This window comes from Corythoichthys intestinalis, chromosome 21, assembly GCF_030265065.1.
Source record: "Corythoichthys intestinalis isolate RoL2023-P3 chromosome 21, ASM3026506v1, whole genome shotgun sequence".
NCBI lineage: Eukaryota > Metazoa > Chordata > Actinopteri > Syngnathiformes > Syngnathidae > Corythoichthys > Corythoichthys intestinalis.
In genome coordinates, this window is record NC_080415.1 from 13,986,313 (window position 1) to 14,004,821 (window position 18,509).

General features: G+C 39.0%; 1 protein-coding gene across 5 annotated transcripts in view; it reads right to left on the minus strand.

The window, feature by feature from the left end:
- Positions 1–18,509, minus strand: part of tanc2b (tetratricopeptide repeat, ankyrin repeat and coiled-coil containing 2b) — a 299,572-nt gene that overhangs the window by 177,210 nt on the left and 103,853 nt on the right. For all 5 annotated transcript variants that reach the window (XM_057825716.1, XM_057825713.1, XM_057825714.1 and 2 more), the window contains one exon: positions 600–671. In XM_057825716.1, the coding sequence (XP_057681699.1) occupies positions 600–671 (72 nt within the window). The remainder of the gene's footprint in view (positions 1–599; positions 672–18,509) is intronic.

The window sequence follows — 18,509 nt, forward strand, 5'->3', positions numbered from 1 at the left end:
TATACCCACCTGGACGCCTCGAAATGTATGCAAAAAACAGTTGCCCGAGTGTTTATCAGGACACTTGCCGTTAAAATTAGGCTAATGCTAACGCGAACGCAACTGCTATGTTAATGACACGAGTTGAGGGTGGGGGGGGGCAGCATGTCACATGAGTGACACAACCGGACACTGCTATGATGCAGGATAACTACACATAAAATGTTACACATTGAGAACATGTGACTTAAACTATTGCGCATTTTCGTCTTTGACTCGTCTCATCGGACGAAAATTGGCACTTGTCTCATTATGTTTTAGTCGTGCAAAACATGTTTTTAGCTCGTTATTGTCTCGTCATCATTATGAAAAAATGTTCGTTGACGAAATATTTTCGTTATCGTCATCGTTGACGAAAACAACACTGGTACAATAACTAATTTCAAATGTACAGTATATTATTTTGCTTCATACAAATGCTGATGACATTCACTTGACAGAACTTCATCAGCTTCAACGCAAGATTTGTGATCTTTATTGACTATTTTTGACTACATACACTGCACAACACGATATCAAAAACTCTGACATGCACTTATTCACTTGAAAAGTGTGCCTACCTTGGCCAAAGTAGCTGAAGTGATGGTCTAGACCGGGCGAGCGGGGGTCTCCAAGGTCCTCGCTCCCACCATCTGTAAAGGACGAACATAATGAATAGGACAGCGAGTGAGCACGGCGGTGCTGCCGTGACGCTGGAACGACTTGGTGGCCCAGAAGCATTCTGGTCGCACGCTCATCGCCCACGATCCACATGTGCGATCTCAAGACACCAAGCAGGCTGCTGACGCACAGACCCTCCACGCCCTTCCTGCCGGGGCCCAAACGGCCCCTGACAGTGGAAAAGGTGAAGCGTCCTGCCAAGCTCAATTTTCTCCTCCTTCCCCTGCTCGCCATCATCTAAAGCCTGATACTTTAACACCAGAGGAACAGTAGACGACTACCGGCTCGGATCCACATACAGTTCACTGTATGAAGATCAATGACGCCCGAGGGAGCAAGCGGCCCGAATTAACCACAGTGGATGGAGCTGGAAAGAAGAGGGCGGGAGTGTGGCTGGTGTCATCCCGGGATTGTTTGTTGTGATGGAGCACAATCATCCCAAATTAAATCGTAGCAGGCAAGCAGACGCCGATCGACAAAAATTGCTTTGTGGTCGCGCAGAGTTCATAAAGTCTGATGCTACACAGGGCGATGGAAACAAAACTGGCATTAGCTAAAGGAGACACACACACATTCCCAATTGCCATTCTGAGCAGCTCCAACCTTAAAACAAAGACTGTAGGGGAGGTTCAGTCTCTAGTACTGTATTTGGCCTCCCTGGTGGAAAGATCAAGCTAGTCGATGAACAGATACAAACAGCCCAAGGGAGGAGGGAGGGGGTGGGGGGCGTGGGAACTGAGCTGGCTGGAGATTGACACCAATGTACTGGGGTACAAAAACACTGCCGCAACCACTTAGTCAAGAAGTTACTGATGCCACATTACTTTTTACTGAAGATATTAAAGACCAAATGTGAAGTAAGGTTGGCCAACCATGTTTTTGAATAATATCAATGGCTAAACAATTATAAGCATATTTTCGTTATTTTTTTTTTAACGCAACCCTTCCAGATTCTTTGTTTAACCCATTGCAACACCCTTGACAACGAAAATGCTTTTCTTCGACAATCTTCGGAAATCTTCGGAAATGACGTCACACAGAGAACTGCGAGGGAAATCCGCCATTGAACAGTATTGTTGCATTGCGTCTCGGTAAGATGCCACAGCGGTGTGTGGCAATGTATTGTTTCCAATTTAAAGAAAAGTTGTATGAGTGGCCAAAGGATAGCAGGGAACGTAAATGGACATCTTTCGTTCGCACGAAGCGAATGAAATTCACGCCATCATCGAGTAGTTTTCTCTGCGACAAACACTTCAAAGATGCCTGCTTCCTTAACCGGTCTGCTTATGATCAAGGATTTGCAAAAAAGTAAGAGTGATTTTTGGATAGATGACTGATGACTTTGTCAAAGCAGAGCTGCCAACTGTTGTGGAATGAACAGTAGAAGGTAGCGACATTAGCTGAAAGGTAACTCGAGGCAAAACCCCGATCGTGTTGTGGAATGAACAGTAGAAGCTAACTCGTGTCAATCCCTGATCATAGTTGTATTGAGTTCATTTTGCCTACACTTATAAATTCGTCAAAACTTTTCTTTTATCCCAGGCAATAGTCGGTGGTTTATTTATCTGACATGTTTCGGCGAACACTTCCACCTTCGTCAGAGGGTCCGACGGCGGAAGTGTTCGCCGAAACATATCAGGTAAATAAAAGCTAACGTCGCTAGCTTCTACTGTTCATTCCACAATATGATCGGGGATTCATCAAAACGTTTCTTTTATCCCAGGCAATAGTCGGTGGTTTATTTACCTGACACGTTTCGCCGAACACTTCCACCTTCGTCAGAGGGTCCGACGGCGGAAGTGTTCGCCGAAACATGTCAGGTAAATAAAAGCTAACGTCGCTAGCTTCTACTGTTCATTCCACAACAGTTGGCAGTTCTGCTCTGACAAAGTCATCAGTCATCTATCTAAAAATCACACTCACTTTTTTGCATTCCACAATATGATCGGGGATTCGTCAAAACTTTTCTTTTATCCCAGGCAATAGTAGGTGGTTTATTTATCTGACATGCTTCAAATCATAAAAATAATAACAATTATTAATTATTATTATATTATTATATTATCATACATGATATATATTAAGGCTGTCCCAAACGACTAATTTTCTCCCGATTAGTCAGCCGACTATTTTTACGATTAGTCGACTAATCTAATAATTAAAAAAAAATTTTTTGTTTTTGTTTTTTGTTTTCTAATTTAGCAATGAAATTTTTGTTGACGCTTATCAATTCACAAAAAACATATTGGAACACTTAAATTATTTATTAAAGTACAAATAAACGCGTAAATAACAATAATAAATCACAAATAAACAATGAGTTCAAATGCTGATAGAATTAACTAGTGTAGCATCCCGATTGAAAAGATGGTCTCTTAAACTGATGGTTTACAACTTTTATTCCATTCTTGATGTAATCACACTGTAAAAGCTACGGTGCACACAAATAAAACAACACAATTAGAAATTAACGAAAACTTTTCACCTTTTTCCTTTTAAACCTTATTTATATATCAATGAATTGCCTATATGAATTGCCTTTACCTTAATTTATTACCTTATCATTAACAATCTCTCCCTTAAGTGCAATCACTGTATATACTGTATATATTTATGACCTTTTAACCTTATATAATTTTCTATACCATAAAATAAACCATAACATGAAATAAACCTTTCAGTTAGCATTAAGAACAATACTAATAGCATTTATAGGCCCATTGTCAATGAAACATTATTATTTAGTAAGGCGACAGCACCCTCTGGTGTACAAAAAATGAAAAACAAAACAAAAAAATTACAAACTGGGTTACGGCGCTTGAGGTGTTTATTCACGGCCTACGTGCAGCCAAGCTTGGCATTGAAGAGACAGGACGGAAGAGTGTACGCTCCTTTGTTTCTTTGAAATAAGTCAATGTTTTGGACACTCTGGTGCGCTTTTTTGGCTTTGTGCCGCTTTCCCCGCTTGCATACAGAGCATCTGACATTCTGAACTTTCCGCGCATATATTTTTTTAACCCTTCATTAACCGTCGACGGGATGTTGTGCTCGTCGACGGATTTACGTCATCGATGACGTCGACTATGTCGACTAGTCGGGACAGCTCTAACATATATATATATATATATATATATATATATATATATATTATAATTATTATTAATCATTTGTTTTAAATAATATCTGACCAATCTTCTTAATCTCGATGGGTCTTGTCTCCATTCCATGTCAGGTAGTCTGGGCACATTGTTTGCATCCTGATTAGCGTCTGGCTAATACATGTACGGTCCAACATAAAATTCTAACCTCCTCCTCTTCCTCCAACTCTTCCAAAACTTGGATCTCCTCACTTGCGCCCGATCTATCGCTTATATTGCTGTTTGAATCATTGTTTGAAGGGCTTTGTATATGTATGGAGCGCTGCATTCGCTGTTCTCAGTGTGACGTGTCACTTCCGGGTTCGTCCCCTTTCAGGCTCGAACTTTGGAAACGCGATCATTTTGTCAAATATACAACATATAAATTATTTTTTCATGCTTTATTTGTTGGACAATGTTTAATTACTTTAATTGTGACCCTATTTGGCATTTTATGAAATTACTTCACATTTGGTCTTTAACTATGCACATAGTTCAGGTTTTGGGTGGGGCTATTAAAATTCCCCTATCACATCAGCAGTGGGTAGAGTAGCCAAAGATTGTACTCAAGTAAGAGTAGTGTTCCTTCAAAATAATATTATTCAAGTAAAAGTTAGAGTCATCCCAAAAAATGCACTCAAGTACAAGTAAAAAAGTATTTGGTGAAGAAAATACTCAAGTAATAACATTATGAGTAACTGTTTTACGGATTTGTTAGATTTTTTTTTTTTTTTTTTTTTTTTTAAACAATGGTATTTTTTTTCTCAGCACAAAGTTATATACATGAACTGTTGTTAAAATTATGTACAATAAACACATTAAGAAATGCAAAAAATAAATAAATAAATAAAAATAAAAAATTGAATTCCCGCGAGACGAAAAAAAATGACAGAAATTAGGCATTATTCATCCAAAGAGCATGAGTGCCTTCTAGTGGAGATAATAGTTCCTAGTTGAATAGTTAAGACTGTAGTTCCTTCATGTTTACTATTATAAAATTAAAAGGATCGTATCTCTGGTTTTCAGTTGTCAATCGGTGCCAAATAAAGACAGGGTAAGAGGTTAAGATCTGCACTTTCCAGTCATGTTGAGGGCAGCACTCCATGTCAAATACTAGTGCTTCATTTTTTATGGTGCTTTAAAGACGCCACGTGATTGAACAGGCTGGCATGATCATGGAACGGCAAGCTTGCTTCTGATTGGCATATTGGAGTCATGAGATTATTGTTGCAACGTCTCACTGGTGAAATTGGCAGAGCTACTCTTGGCATCGCTTTAAAAAAATATATATATATATATATAAAATATGTAGAATAAAGAGGAAAAGTGTAACGACTTCTGTGTCGCTCAAAGTAGCGGAGTAAGAGTAGCATGTTTTCTTTACAAATCTACTCAAGTAAAAATAAAAAGTATGGCTTAGTAAAACTACTCTTACAGTGGGGCAAATAAGTATTTAGTCAACCACTAATTTGCAAGTTCTCCCACTTGAAAATATTATTAGAGGCCTGTAATTGTCAACATGGGTAAACCTCAACCATGAGAGACAGAATGTGGAAAATAAAAAACAGAAAATCACATTAGTTGATTTTTAAAGAATTTATTTGCAAATCATGGTGGAAAATAAGTATGTGTATATAGGTGGAAAAGTTCATCTCAATACTTTGTTATGTACCCTTTGTTGGCAATAACGGAGGCCAAACGTTTTCCGTAACTCTTCACAAGCTTTTTACACACTGTTGCTGGTATTTTGGCCCATTCCAGACGGGCCTTGACGTGTACTTTCTTCAGCAGGGGGACACGTCTGGCAGTGCAGGATTTGAGTCCCTGGCGGCGCATTGTGTTACTGATAGGAGCCTTTGTTACTGTGGTCCCAGCTCTCTGTAGGTCATTCACTAGGTCCCCCCTTGTGGTTCTGGGATTTTTGCTCATCGTTCCTGTTATCCTTTGGACGCCACGGGGTGAGAGCTTACATAGAGCCCCAGATAGAGGGAGATCATCAGTGGTCTTGTATGTCTTCCATTTTCTAATAATTGCTCCCACAGTTGATTTCTTTACAACAAGCGTTTTACCCAATGCAGATTCAGTCTTCCCAGCCTGGTGCAGGTCTACAATTTTTTCTCTGGTGTCCTTCGACAGCTCTTTGGTCTTGGCCATAGTAGAGTTTGGAGTGTGACTGACTGAGCTTGTGGACAGGTGCCATTAATACAGGTAACGAGTGGAGCCTCGTTAGACCTCGTTAGACCTCATTTGAAGAAGTTAGACCTCTTTGACAGCCAGAAATCTTGCTTGTTTGTAGGTGACCAAATACTTATTTTCCACTCTATTTTGGAAATAAATTATTTAAAACTCAAACAATGTCATTTTCTGTTATTTTTTTTCCCCACATTCTATCTCTCACGGTTGAGGTTAACCCATGTTGATGATTACAGGCCTCTCTAATCTTTTCAAATAGGAGAACTTGCACAATTGGTGGTTGACTAAATACTTATTTGCCCCACTGTACATGTATTTTTCTCAAAAACTTACTCAAGTAAATGTAACGGAGTACATGTAACACGTTACTACTCACCTCTGCACATCAAAGTATACTTTTACAAATTTTACGGATTGTACTTCACCAAGCCACAACCCGTTGTCCGTCCGTTTTTATAAAATAAACCAAAAAAGCGCAAAATACAGTTTTAATCCCATTTCGCTGATACCCAGGAAGCCAGTGTCAGTAACCGGAATATACAGTGCCTTGCAAAAGTATTCGGCCCCCTTGAATCTTGCAACCTTTCGCCACATTTCAGGCTTCAAACATAAAGATATGAAATTTAATTTTTTGTCAAGAATCAACAACAAGTGGGACACAATCGTGAAGTGGAACAACATTTATTGGATAATTTAAACTTTTTTAACAAATAAAAAACTGAAAAGTGGGGCATGCAATATTATTCGGCCCCTTTACTTTCAGTGCAGCAAACTCACTCCAGAAGTTCAGTGAGGATCTCTGAATGATCCAATGTTGTCCTAAATGACCGATGATGATAAATAGAATCCACCTGTGTGTAATCAAGTCTCCGTATAAATGCACCTGCTCTGTGATAGTCTCAGGGTTCTGTTTAAAGTGCAGAGAGCATTATGAAAACCAAGGAACACACCAGGCAGGTCCGAGATACTGTTGTGGAGAAGTTTAAAGCCGGATTTGGATACAAAAAGATTTCCCAAGCTTTAAACATCTCAAGGAGCACTGTGCAAGCCATCATATTGAAATGGAAGGAGCATCAGACCACTGCAAATCTACCAAGACCCGGCCGTCCTTCCAAACTTTCTTCTCAAACATGGAGAAAACTGATCAGAGATGCAGCCAAGAGGCCCATGATCACTCTGGATGAACTGCAGAGATCTACAGCTGAGGTGGGAGAGTCTGTCCATAGGACAACAATCAGTCGTACACTGCACAAATCTGGCCTTTATGGAAGAGTGGCAAGAAGAAAGCCATTTCTCAAAGATATCCATAAAAAGTCTCGTTTAAAGTTTGCCACAAGCCACCTGGGAGACACACCAAACATGTGGAAGAAGGTGCTCTGGTCAGATGAAACCAAAATTGAACTTTTTGGCCACAATGCAAAACGATATGTTTGGCGTAAAAGCAACACAGCTCATCACCCTGAACACACCATCCCCACTGTCTAACATGGTGGTGGCAGCATCATGGTTTGGGCCTGCTTTTCTTCAGCAGGGACAGGGAAGATGGTTAAAATTGACGGGAAGATGGATGCAGCCAAATACAGGAACATTCTGGAAGAAAACCTGTTGGTATCTGCACAAGACCTGAGACTGGGACGGAGATTTATCTTCCAACAGGGCAATGATCCAAAACATAAAGCCAAATCTACAATGGAATGGTTCAAAAATAAACGTATCCAGGTGTTAGAATGGCCAAGTCAAAGTCCAGACCTGAATCCGATCGAGAATCTGTGGAAAGAGCTGAAGACTGCTGTTCACAAACACTCTCCATCCAACCTCACTGAGCTCGAGCTGTTTTGCAAGGAAGAATGGGCAAGAATGTCAGTCTCTCGATGTGCAAAACTGATAGAAACATACCCCAAGCGACTTGCAGCTGTAATTGGAGCAAAAGGTGGCGCTACAAAGTATTAACGCAAGGGGGCCGAATAATATTGCACGCCCCACTTTTCAGTTTTTTATTTGTTAAAAAAGTTTAAATTATCCAATAAATTTTGTTCCACTTCACGATTGTGTCCCACTTGTTGTTGATTCTTGACAAAAAATTAAAATTTTATATCTTTATGTTTGAAGCCTGAAATGTGGCGAAAGGTTGCAAGGTTCAAGGGGGCCGAATACTTTTGCAAGGCACTGTATGTATTTAAAGGCAGGCTTTTTTGCAGGGAGCGTCGTCATCGGTTTAGCTTTATTGCTGTGACGGCCAGATTTTAGTCGTTTTTTCCAAGAAATTCAATTGCTTTTAATCGTAAAAATGGTTCATACGTTGTGTACAGAACAACAGTTAATATGTGTTCGATAGGAATTTGCTCCAACACGAACACTGCCGATATATAAGCACCTCTGCTTATAGAGTAATGGAGTAAATGTTAAGCGTGACGTAACGTGTAACATTTGAGAAAAATGTACTTCTTAGAGCAGTTTTACCATGCCATGGTTTTTAATTTTACTTGAGTATATTTGTGAAGAAACACTAGTCTTACTTGTCTACTTTGGGCTCCACTAGAGCCGTTACATTTTTCCTCTTTACTATACATATTGACTTTATTTTTGCCAGAGATGTCGACAGTGGCGGTCTCAGTTTCACCAATAAGACGTCGCAACAATAGCCACATGACTCCATCATACCAATCAGAGGTAACAATGTTTTTCTTCACTAGAGGGCACTCATGCTCTCTGGACGGGTATGTTTCATAGTGCTGTTGTGATCTGAATTTGGTGATTTTTGTGTTGGGATGTCCCGATCCGATCACGTGATCGGAAATCGGGGCGATCGCGCCATTTTTCAGAGGATCGGAATAGAGTGAAAAAGATCCGGTTTTTAATTTAAAAAATATATAAATGTTTTTCTGCTTCATGCTCGTACAGCCTCTCACTCTGTTACCTGCTGCTTTTCTTGGTCAGCAGTGCAGCTGGAATTTGCTACTTAAAGTTAACGATGATTGACAGGTTTGTCAGCTTGGATCTGATGAATGAAGGCTCTGTAGCTCTACGATCAAAGGCTCAAATGTGTTAACCATCGTTTCGTCAATCTTCGTTGTCTAGAGGCTGTTCTCGGCTGCGTGAGCGTCAAAGAGTGAATGAATTTGAAATGACTCACTCTTATGAAAAAAGTTAGGCGCACAGGTGCAACCAATGCAAAAAGTAAGTTCGGAGTCTTAGCAACATATATCGCAATGTTCATTTTTTCCAATATCATTCCAGCATTTTTTTTTTTTTTTCACTTTTATGGGCTGAAAAGTAACAAAATAATTCAGAAATGCACTGGCATTTCCAAAAGATCCAAAAATACATAGGTTTTATACTCCGCGATACTCCTAGAAAAAGTGGAAGAGCAAGTACTGTAAAAGTTCAGTACTGGAACATGTTTGGAACTTCTTTTTTTTTCAGAATCTGATTGGGACCTGGTATCAGCAGATTCTCAAAATCAGGTGACTCGCACATCCCTATTTTTGTGTGTCTTGTGTATATTTTTGGCCTAATATGGTCATATCATAGGTTATAGTACAGTATGACAATAACAGCTCATATAGAAAGTTGTGCTGTGAAAAATTATTTAAATTTTTTTTTTTTTATTAAAAATCAGACATTGTAAGCAGTTACTCGCAATGTTACTTATTACTTGCACTTTCTTTTTAACTAATACTTTTTTACTTGTACTTGAGTAAATGTTTTGACGACTAATTTTACTTTTACCTCAGTAATATTATTTAGACGTAACGGTACACTTACTTGAGTAAAATTTTTGGCTACTCTACCCACCTCTGGATATACATAAGCCTCTATTTTTTTCTTCCGTCCGACCAAGCAGTAAGCGGAGTGGATTGAGAGTGGGAGTGGGACATTTGGTAAGTATTCTGTTGTTTTGATCATAGAATTTTACTGAAGACTACTTTGACAAAGTGACAAATGACGTGTTACCAACGAAGAGTTGTTAGCAAAGACAATGGAACAAAACAATGAGGCTTTAGCAGACGTTGTCAAAAGTGTACCAGTAAAAAAATCCTGGTTTTAATATTTTCAGATGATGACTTATCAGTTTTTCAGTAGCGAGGCATAAATGTAAGATACAGGTAGTCCCTGGGTTACAAACGAGTTCAGTTCCTACGCTGGCGACGAATTTCCATGTAAGCCAGAATGAACCCTTTAAGTGCCCCTAAATACCTCCTAAATCTAAAAATAACTATTCAAAAGCATGTATTATATGTCATATTATTAAAATTTGGTCAAAAAATAAGATACTGTGAAGGTACAATTAGCTACTGTTTACGCGGCTTTTAAAAAAAAAAAAAAACGACTGGCGAAAAAATGGCGGACGAGACTGTTGTATTCTATGGAGTCCTGTGCCTTCTGCGGGGATCCTTGCCTTTGACTACGTCATCGGTTTCAGCCATGCAGAGGCAAACCGTGACAAAAATTATTTTTATTCCAGAATTTCAATAGTTATGGATCTGTGTGATTCTTGATCATTGATGATTGATTACTTTATGACAAGATTCAATCATTTAACTCATTTGCTCCCAAAAACGTATAAATACATTCTATTTTTAATTGTTTCAGTGTCCCAAAGACGTATTCATACGTCTTTCACGTTTTTTTTTTTTTTTTTTACAAGAGACATTTCTAGGTTCTGATTCAACTTAGCTCCAAAGCACAATGCTGAAAATCCATTTTAAAGCAATAAAACTGGCCACTGGGGGGGCAGTAGCGCATTTGGTAAGACCCGCAACCCGATTCAACGGAACGAACGGCCGGGCCGAAGACGATTGAATGGACGTCCAGGATGCTAGGCGGCGGACGACCGAGCAGAACAACCCGGAGGATGCCCGGGATGCCAGGCGCTGGACGACCGAGCAGAACGACCGGGACCACCAATGCAGCGGACGATGCCGTTGAGTCCGTGCTGCTCGCTGAGCAGAGCCCGCGCCGCTGTGCTCGGCCGCTCGCGTCCCCCGCACCCTCCAGTGTCCCGCGACTCAGCCGGAAACGCGCACGGCCAAACCAGTTCCCCCCCAGGAACACAAGGTGGTCACCACAAAACAAAGACTAAAAAAAAATCCCCTTTATGAGCCAGGCGGCGATGAGGGAAAAGTTTACCCCGGCTGACGCGGATGGTTATGTGTAAATAATTTGTTTCTTTGCTATCAAAAGCTCTATTTGTCTTGTTGTTTATGTTATCTTGTAAAAGGAAAACATTGTTCAGATGTTTGGGATGTAACTAAAGCAAAAAACAGCTGTGTTAAAGTCAATGTTTGCAATGTACGCATTTACAAAAAGCTCAATTTCTGTTTTTTCATCAGAAATTGGAAAATTGCTCAAACTAACGTATTTTCTAATGCTGATTTCTAAAGAATGGAAAAAGATATGAACTAAGTTTTTTTTTCCTGCTGAAAGAAGAGTTTAATCCAGGGGTGTCCAAACATTTTGCAAAGGGGGCCAGATTTGGTGTGGTAAAAATGTGGAGGGCCGACCTTGGCTGACGTCCTTTACGTAGAACAACATATTTAAGAAAATTTTAGCAAGCCATTCTGTGTGTCACATTGGCTTTATTTATTTTTTTTACATTAATTTAGGGCTGTCAAAATTATTGCGTTAACGGGCGGTAATTAATTTTTTTAAATTAATCACGTTAAAATATTTGACGCAATTAACGCACATGCCCCGCTCAAACAGATTAAATTGACAGCACAGTGTCATGTCCACTTGTTACTTGTGTTTTTTGGTGTTTTGTCGCCCTCTTCTGGCACTTGGGTGCGACTGATTTTATGGGTTTTAGCAGCATGAGCGTTGTGTAATTATTGACATTAACAATGGCGAGCTACTAGTTTATTTTTTGATTGAAAATTTTACAAATTTTATTAAAACGAAAACATTAAGAGGGGTTTTAATATAAAATGTCTATAACTTGTACTAACATTTATCTTTTAAGAACTACAAGTCTTTCTATCCATGGATCGCTTTAACAGAATGTTAATGTTAATGCCATCTTGTTGATTTATTGTTATAATAAACAAATACAGTTCTTATGTACAGTATGTTGAATGTATATATCAGTCTTGCGTCTTATCTTTCCATTCTAACAATAATTTACAGAAAAATATGGCATATTTATAGATGGTTTGAATTGCGATTAATTACGATTAATTTTTAAGCTGTGATTAACTCGATTAAAAATCTTAATCGTTTGACAGCCCTAAATTAATTATTTCAACAATCTCGCAACTAGCCTTTGTGGCGTTCTCTTTCGACTCTCGGGCTCTTGCGAAATACTGCTGCTGTAAAATTAAACTAGCTTCAAGTTGCTTCAATTTCTCGCTACGTATCTTCCCTGTAATCTTGTCGTACATGTCAGCGTGTCTTGTTTGGTAATATCGCCTCACATTGAACTCTTTAAAAACGGCGACTGTCTCTTTGTAAATGACGCAAACACAGTTGTTGCGTAATTTAGAGAAGAAATAGTCCAATTTCCACCTATCCTTGAAGCGTCAGCCGTCACAGTCAACTTTCTTTTTTTTTTTTTGTTGATTGTCACCATTTTAGAAATGGGGAATAAATGGTAACACGGGGTAATGTTGCTTAGAGTGCTGCTGCCTTTTAGTGGGTAAATGAGGAGCAGTATTTAGTGTGTAAGCTACTTCCTATGCTTTTAGCAGTACTGCTGAACAATTTATTAAGTCTGTGTGCGGGCCAGACGTTATTGATTTTATGACAGAGGCTGGGGGCCGAACGAAATTTGACCTCGGGCCGCATTTGGCCCCTGGGCCGGACTTTGGACATGTCTGGTTTCATCTTTCTTTTGTTGGGTTCCATGTTTATATAGCAATAGAACAGAATTTTTCTGTGCGCCTTGCAAAATCAGTCAAAATCCAGTAAAACGGCCGGGAGCTGCACCGGTGAAAATGGCTGGGAGTGAATGAGTTAATTGTTATGAGGGGAAAAACATGATAACTAGACTTTAAGGTGAAGATAAGTCCAAATTCATCATTAACTCTGAATAATGTTTTTTGTAGAACATTTTTCATTCAAGGAAACTTTTTGAGGTCATTACCTTACAACAGAAAATGCTGACTGAATGTGTTAAAGGCTATTATTTAACAGTATATGAAGCCCGTTCTTTCATAATTCCGGAGTCAAAAGACATGCGACAAGTCCAACAAAGCAGCAACGGTGCTTTACGTCGTTACCGCTTTTCTTCTCTTGTCCAAATCCTGTCAGGCTGGAGAATTGGGTCTTTGTGGCATATCTATCGGAGGGAGAATGCGTCCATTCTTCGTCACAGATTGCTCTCTTGTTTCGTAATCACAATAGGATGTTGTGGCACAGAGACAAGTGGCCTCTTTTGCATGGAGGAGGTGGACCCCTGACTGTGCGAGGACAGAGATGTGTCTTCATGCCAGCGCAGCACACAAGACAAAACATGTGGCGGCTTCTCCAGAAGAACACAAGTCAAGTCAGAGCGGCACAATCTGCCCTCTGTCCGCCTCGACATAACAGCACACTCTAGTCTGCTGGCTTTTCTTTGCGGTGACGGAATGGCCATTCCTTAGGAACATTTGATAGTGGGACAAAGAGTTATTATGGGAGAAGTGGCGAGGACAAGTCAAAGAATGAAGCTGTTTTACCACCTCCGAAAAATGTCACAGATGTTTGTATTTATTCCTAATACTATTGTTGTTTCCATAAAACACAAGTCTTTTTTTTTTTTTTTTAAATCGAATACGAATTTATCTACATAAGAATTTAATTCGTTCCAGGACCTGGTTTTTAAGTCGAAATGGTTGTATGTCAAGCGGGACGTTCCCCTAAAACTACATTATAATTCGATTAATTAGTTCCACATTCATCCTGGCCGTGGAAACACGGACCAGCTCTTTACCCTCACGAGGGTGCTTGAGGGCGCATGGGAGTTTGCCAATTCAGTCCACATGTGTTTTGGTGATTTGGAGAAGGCTTATGACCATGTCCACTAGAAGCGTGCAAAATTTCCGATTCTTAGATTATTCGCGATTCGGCCGTGGAAGATTCGAGAACGATTCATAAACATCCAAATTCTGATTTTTGCATTATACCAGGTAAAACAGAAGTAAAACACAGTCAGCGCGGTCTTTGGGACGCAATGAGGAACTGACAGAGAGTAAATATCATGTTCAACTCATGCCACTAGATAAAAAAACAATCATATCCGACTGCGGCTGACAGCCGCTACAAACAACGCCCAGCTGCTAGTTGCTACAAACATACGGCTACACTAGATATCATATCAGGGGTCGCGTTAACCGAATATTTTCCGTCGTTGACCGGTTTTTTAAAACGGTGACGGAAAAAACTGAAGTCCGTCCGTCATTTTGACAGGTTGCAATTCACACCCCAGACCACAGGGTGGCGAGTGAGCATATTAATTAGCTATTGTCTCTCTTAATGCATGACGTCGTTGGCTATTCTGTCAGAATATTGTAGCGTCACCGGGGTCTGGCGGCGGCACCATGATTGACACATCAACGCAAGGTTCTTATTGGTGCACTCGGTGTGCCAGCGCGTCATCCAGTTGGTGGACTAGATTGCCGCCTGTGTATAGACCCCAAAACACATGACGTCACAACTCCACCCCCCTGAATGGAGTCGCCATATTGTCCGTCAGCTCGTCGTGTTTACACATTACCGCTACGTACATGCCTCCTATTACGGCGTGTTTTTCGGCTTGTTAACATTAATAATCAAAATGGTGAAGGCGTGTGTGGCGGTTGGTTGCAGTAACAGAGAAGATAGACGGAGAGACTTGAAGTTCTACCGTATTCTGAGAGACCCGAAGAGGAGAGCGAGATGGACTGCTGTAATTCGACAAGAAATCTGGGCACCAAACGATCACCACAGACTATGTAGTAGTCATTTTATATCTGGTAAGATGCATTTAATATATATTTAGAAGATTTTGGGCTGACAACCACAATTAAGATCATTGTGTGACTTTGGTGATTGGGGTCTATATAGTTGCCTCTTTTTCTTTGGGGGCGGAGTTGTTGTTTTGTTGGTGTTGTTGGCGGTAAGCAGAGTAAAAAGAGGGAGAAAAATACCACGACTTCCGTGTCTAATTTTTCGCCGCCAAGCAAGCGTTACAATATCAATTAAAAATGAATGAAAACTAAATACTATTGAATATGTCATCATTATCATTTTTAAAATTTAAGTGACGGGTAAAAATAGATTATGACCGGATTTTTATGACCCTGTCAGTCAAAATGACAGACAACGAAAATGTCTAGCGCAACCTCTGTATCATATATATGTAGACCTAGATGCAAAATGACAGACGACGGCGGTGTTAGAACATGTATTATTGAACAGAGATGCAAATGACAGACTTTCCGGCGTTAGTAAACAGCCGCCATCTTAAATCAGTACTAAAGCAGTGACTTCTCTAGAAGGCTCAGTTGTAGCGAACCTAATTAACTTTTTATCTCAAATACTCCTAAATCGGCAGAATCTTGTCTTGAATCTATCTTTAAATGATTAAATAGTTTTAAAACTTTGACAAAAGTAGACAGAAGGGAAATTATGGAATAACGGGAGCAATTTTAACAACTGTAACAGTTGATTCACAACATTAAATTAATTGAATGTAGTTTAAAGCTGCTGATAGATGATGGGGACTGGAGTATTTTATTTACTGTTATTTTTGTTTTTGTTTGATGTAATATGTTAACTTGATACTAAAATAGTAGTTTGTTTAGCCTGAGAGGATTTTTGAACAATTTTGGAACTTATGTACAAAACATTCAGAAAAAAAAAAGAAAGGTTGATTTCTCTCACAAGAAAATCCACCCTGTGTCTGTCTTACAAGAAAACAATGAAATTGCGACGCTGTCATAAATCGTCGTATTTCGAGCATGTCGTCATATGTCAAGACAAATGACGAGTCAAATTTTACGTCAGATGTCGAAAGGATCGTATGTCGATGCGATCGTATATCGAGGTACCATCACAGTTTTCTTTTTTTGGGTACGGTTTTGTTTTATTGTTAAATAATTGTATATTTTTCCATTGAAAATGTGTGTAATTTTATATCAAAATGAGATTTCACATATTTTATTTCACGATAACGTTCTTTTTTCTAAAGTTGCTCTAAATATTTAAATTTAATTTTTGTGTATTTTCATTGAATGCCTTCGGGACTAAGAGTTTGTTACATTTTTCATCTGAAATCTTTAATATATTCCTTTTTTTTTTTTTTTGAGTTAAGATACTTGAGTCTAAATTATTGTCTAGTGTGTATTTTCTTCTTCTCCTACTATTGTGTATTTTCTTCTTCTCCTACTATATTTTATTACTAATATTTTTTTGTCTGAAATTATTTACTTGTCTTTTTTTCTGTATTTTATGATTTAAAAAATATATGCATTTTTAATCATGTTTAATCATTTGTGCAATATGTTTATATTTTCTTTTTTTTTTTTTTTCAGAAAACTAGGGTGGCAAATATTTTGTTTCATAAAAATTGAGCCTTTATTTGTCTATATTAGTTGTCAGTGTATAATGTTTAAAGCCTGTATACTAGTAATTTGGTATTTTGCCAAATATTTTAGTAGTGTTCTCATAATTCTGTTGCGTATTTTCAGATTTTTTTAAATACCTTTGCTAATATTTTTCATGTTATATTTTTGATTGTTTTCAACAAATACAGTACCTGACTTATGTATTGATTGTGGAATGAAGGACAGATATAACTCAATGTCACCAGATTTAGATTTGCTGGATGACATTATCAAAGGACAGAACGAGTGAAGTGTGTTGGCAATGTTAGATATGATGTGTTAAAAAAAAAAAAAAAAAATGACTCCCACACTGCCAGGGGAGGCTGAGGGAAGCTGTGTCGCAAGTGGGTGGTCTTGGTTTTCAAAAGAAAATAATAACATTTTTTAAAATGAATAGAAGCTGGCGAGGCTTCCAGTACATCACTGTGTTGTTACATCACACGCAGCAAAAATAGACCCGCGGAAGGAAATGCAAGCGCGAGGAAAAAAACATCAAGACGGACGCTTTTGGTCACTTTGCGCTCATTGTTGCTGAAATGGCGAGGACTAAATATGGGGCAGCACAGTGGACAAGTGGTTAACGCATCTGCCTCGCAGATTTGAAGGTCCTGCGTTCGAAATGTGGCTCGGCATTTCTGAGATAGCATCTCTGTATAGAAAATTCATGTTTGTATTGTTTTAAAATAAATCGCTCCAGCCTTGCACAGAATCCAAAACGGCATGGTCACACCATCTGATGTCATGTTTTCTGAACCACGAAGGAGAAATTATTCGGGACGTACCAATCAATTATTTTTGCATGTGAGTCAGAGTCACGGTGATTCTTGGTCCGGATTATCGACATATAAAAGTGTTGTTAGTAGTGCTGCAACAATTAATCGATAACTCGAGTAATTCAATTCGAAAAAAGATTCGAATTCAATTTTGCTACTTCGAGTATTTTTTTTTACTTAAAGTGCCGTTGTAACGGTTTGTTTTGAAAGTGTCTGCATTTAGTTTAATTGATTTGGGTTGATACACTGCCCTCTAGTGGCAACAGTGAATACTACATAACTCATTTCACATGGCTGACTCCAGATGCTCCCTGTTAAGACCAACATTAGCCAAGTTTTTGTTTGAGCTAATGCTGTTTAATGCATTCATAATTTAGTTTATAGGTATATTTAGCCGTTTTTGTGGGAATATGTGTTTGAAACTAGGGTTGTTCCTATCATGTTTTTTTGCTCCCGATCCGATCCCGATCGTTTTAGTTTGAGTATCTGCCGATCCCGATAATTCCCGATCCGATTGCTTTTTTTTGCTCCCGATTCAATTCCAATCATTCCCGATAATTTTTCCCGATCATATACATTTCGGCAATGCATTAAGAAAAAATGAATAAAACTCGGATGAATATATAAATTCAACATACAGTACATAAGTACTGTATTTGTTTATTATGACAATAAATCCTCAAGATGGCATTTACATTATTAACATTCTTTCTGTGAGAGGGATCCACGGATAGAAAGACTTGGGACTTTGTATATTGTGACTAAATATTGCCATCTAGTGTATTTGTTGAGCTTTCAGTAAATGATACTGAAGGCCATGCTCAAATGCATGATGGGAAGTGGAACCATGACTGTGCATAGTGCTACCAATTAATATATCTTCTCTGCGTTGGGAAATAACATAAGGCGTTAAGAAAAAGATCAATTGCTACCTTGCTTCCCCACATTGCTTCCCAAGATATTTCTAATCGTAGGGAGAGGGATTGTAAGGCTTTAGCCAATTAAAAAAAGGCTCCAAAGGCTGCCGAAATTCACTCTACTCATTTTACGCTGCCTTTTATCTCTCTATATAGGTAAAACGGCGCCATAACAGATTGAGCGCGACATTGCGTGAGTGGGTCGTGCAGCGCATGCATTAATTGTGT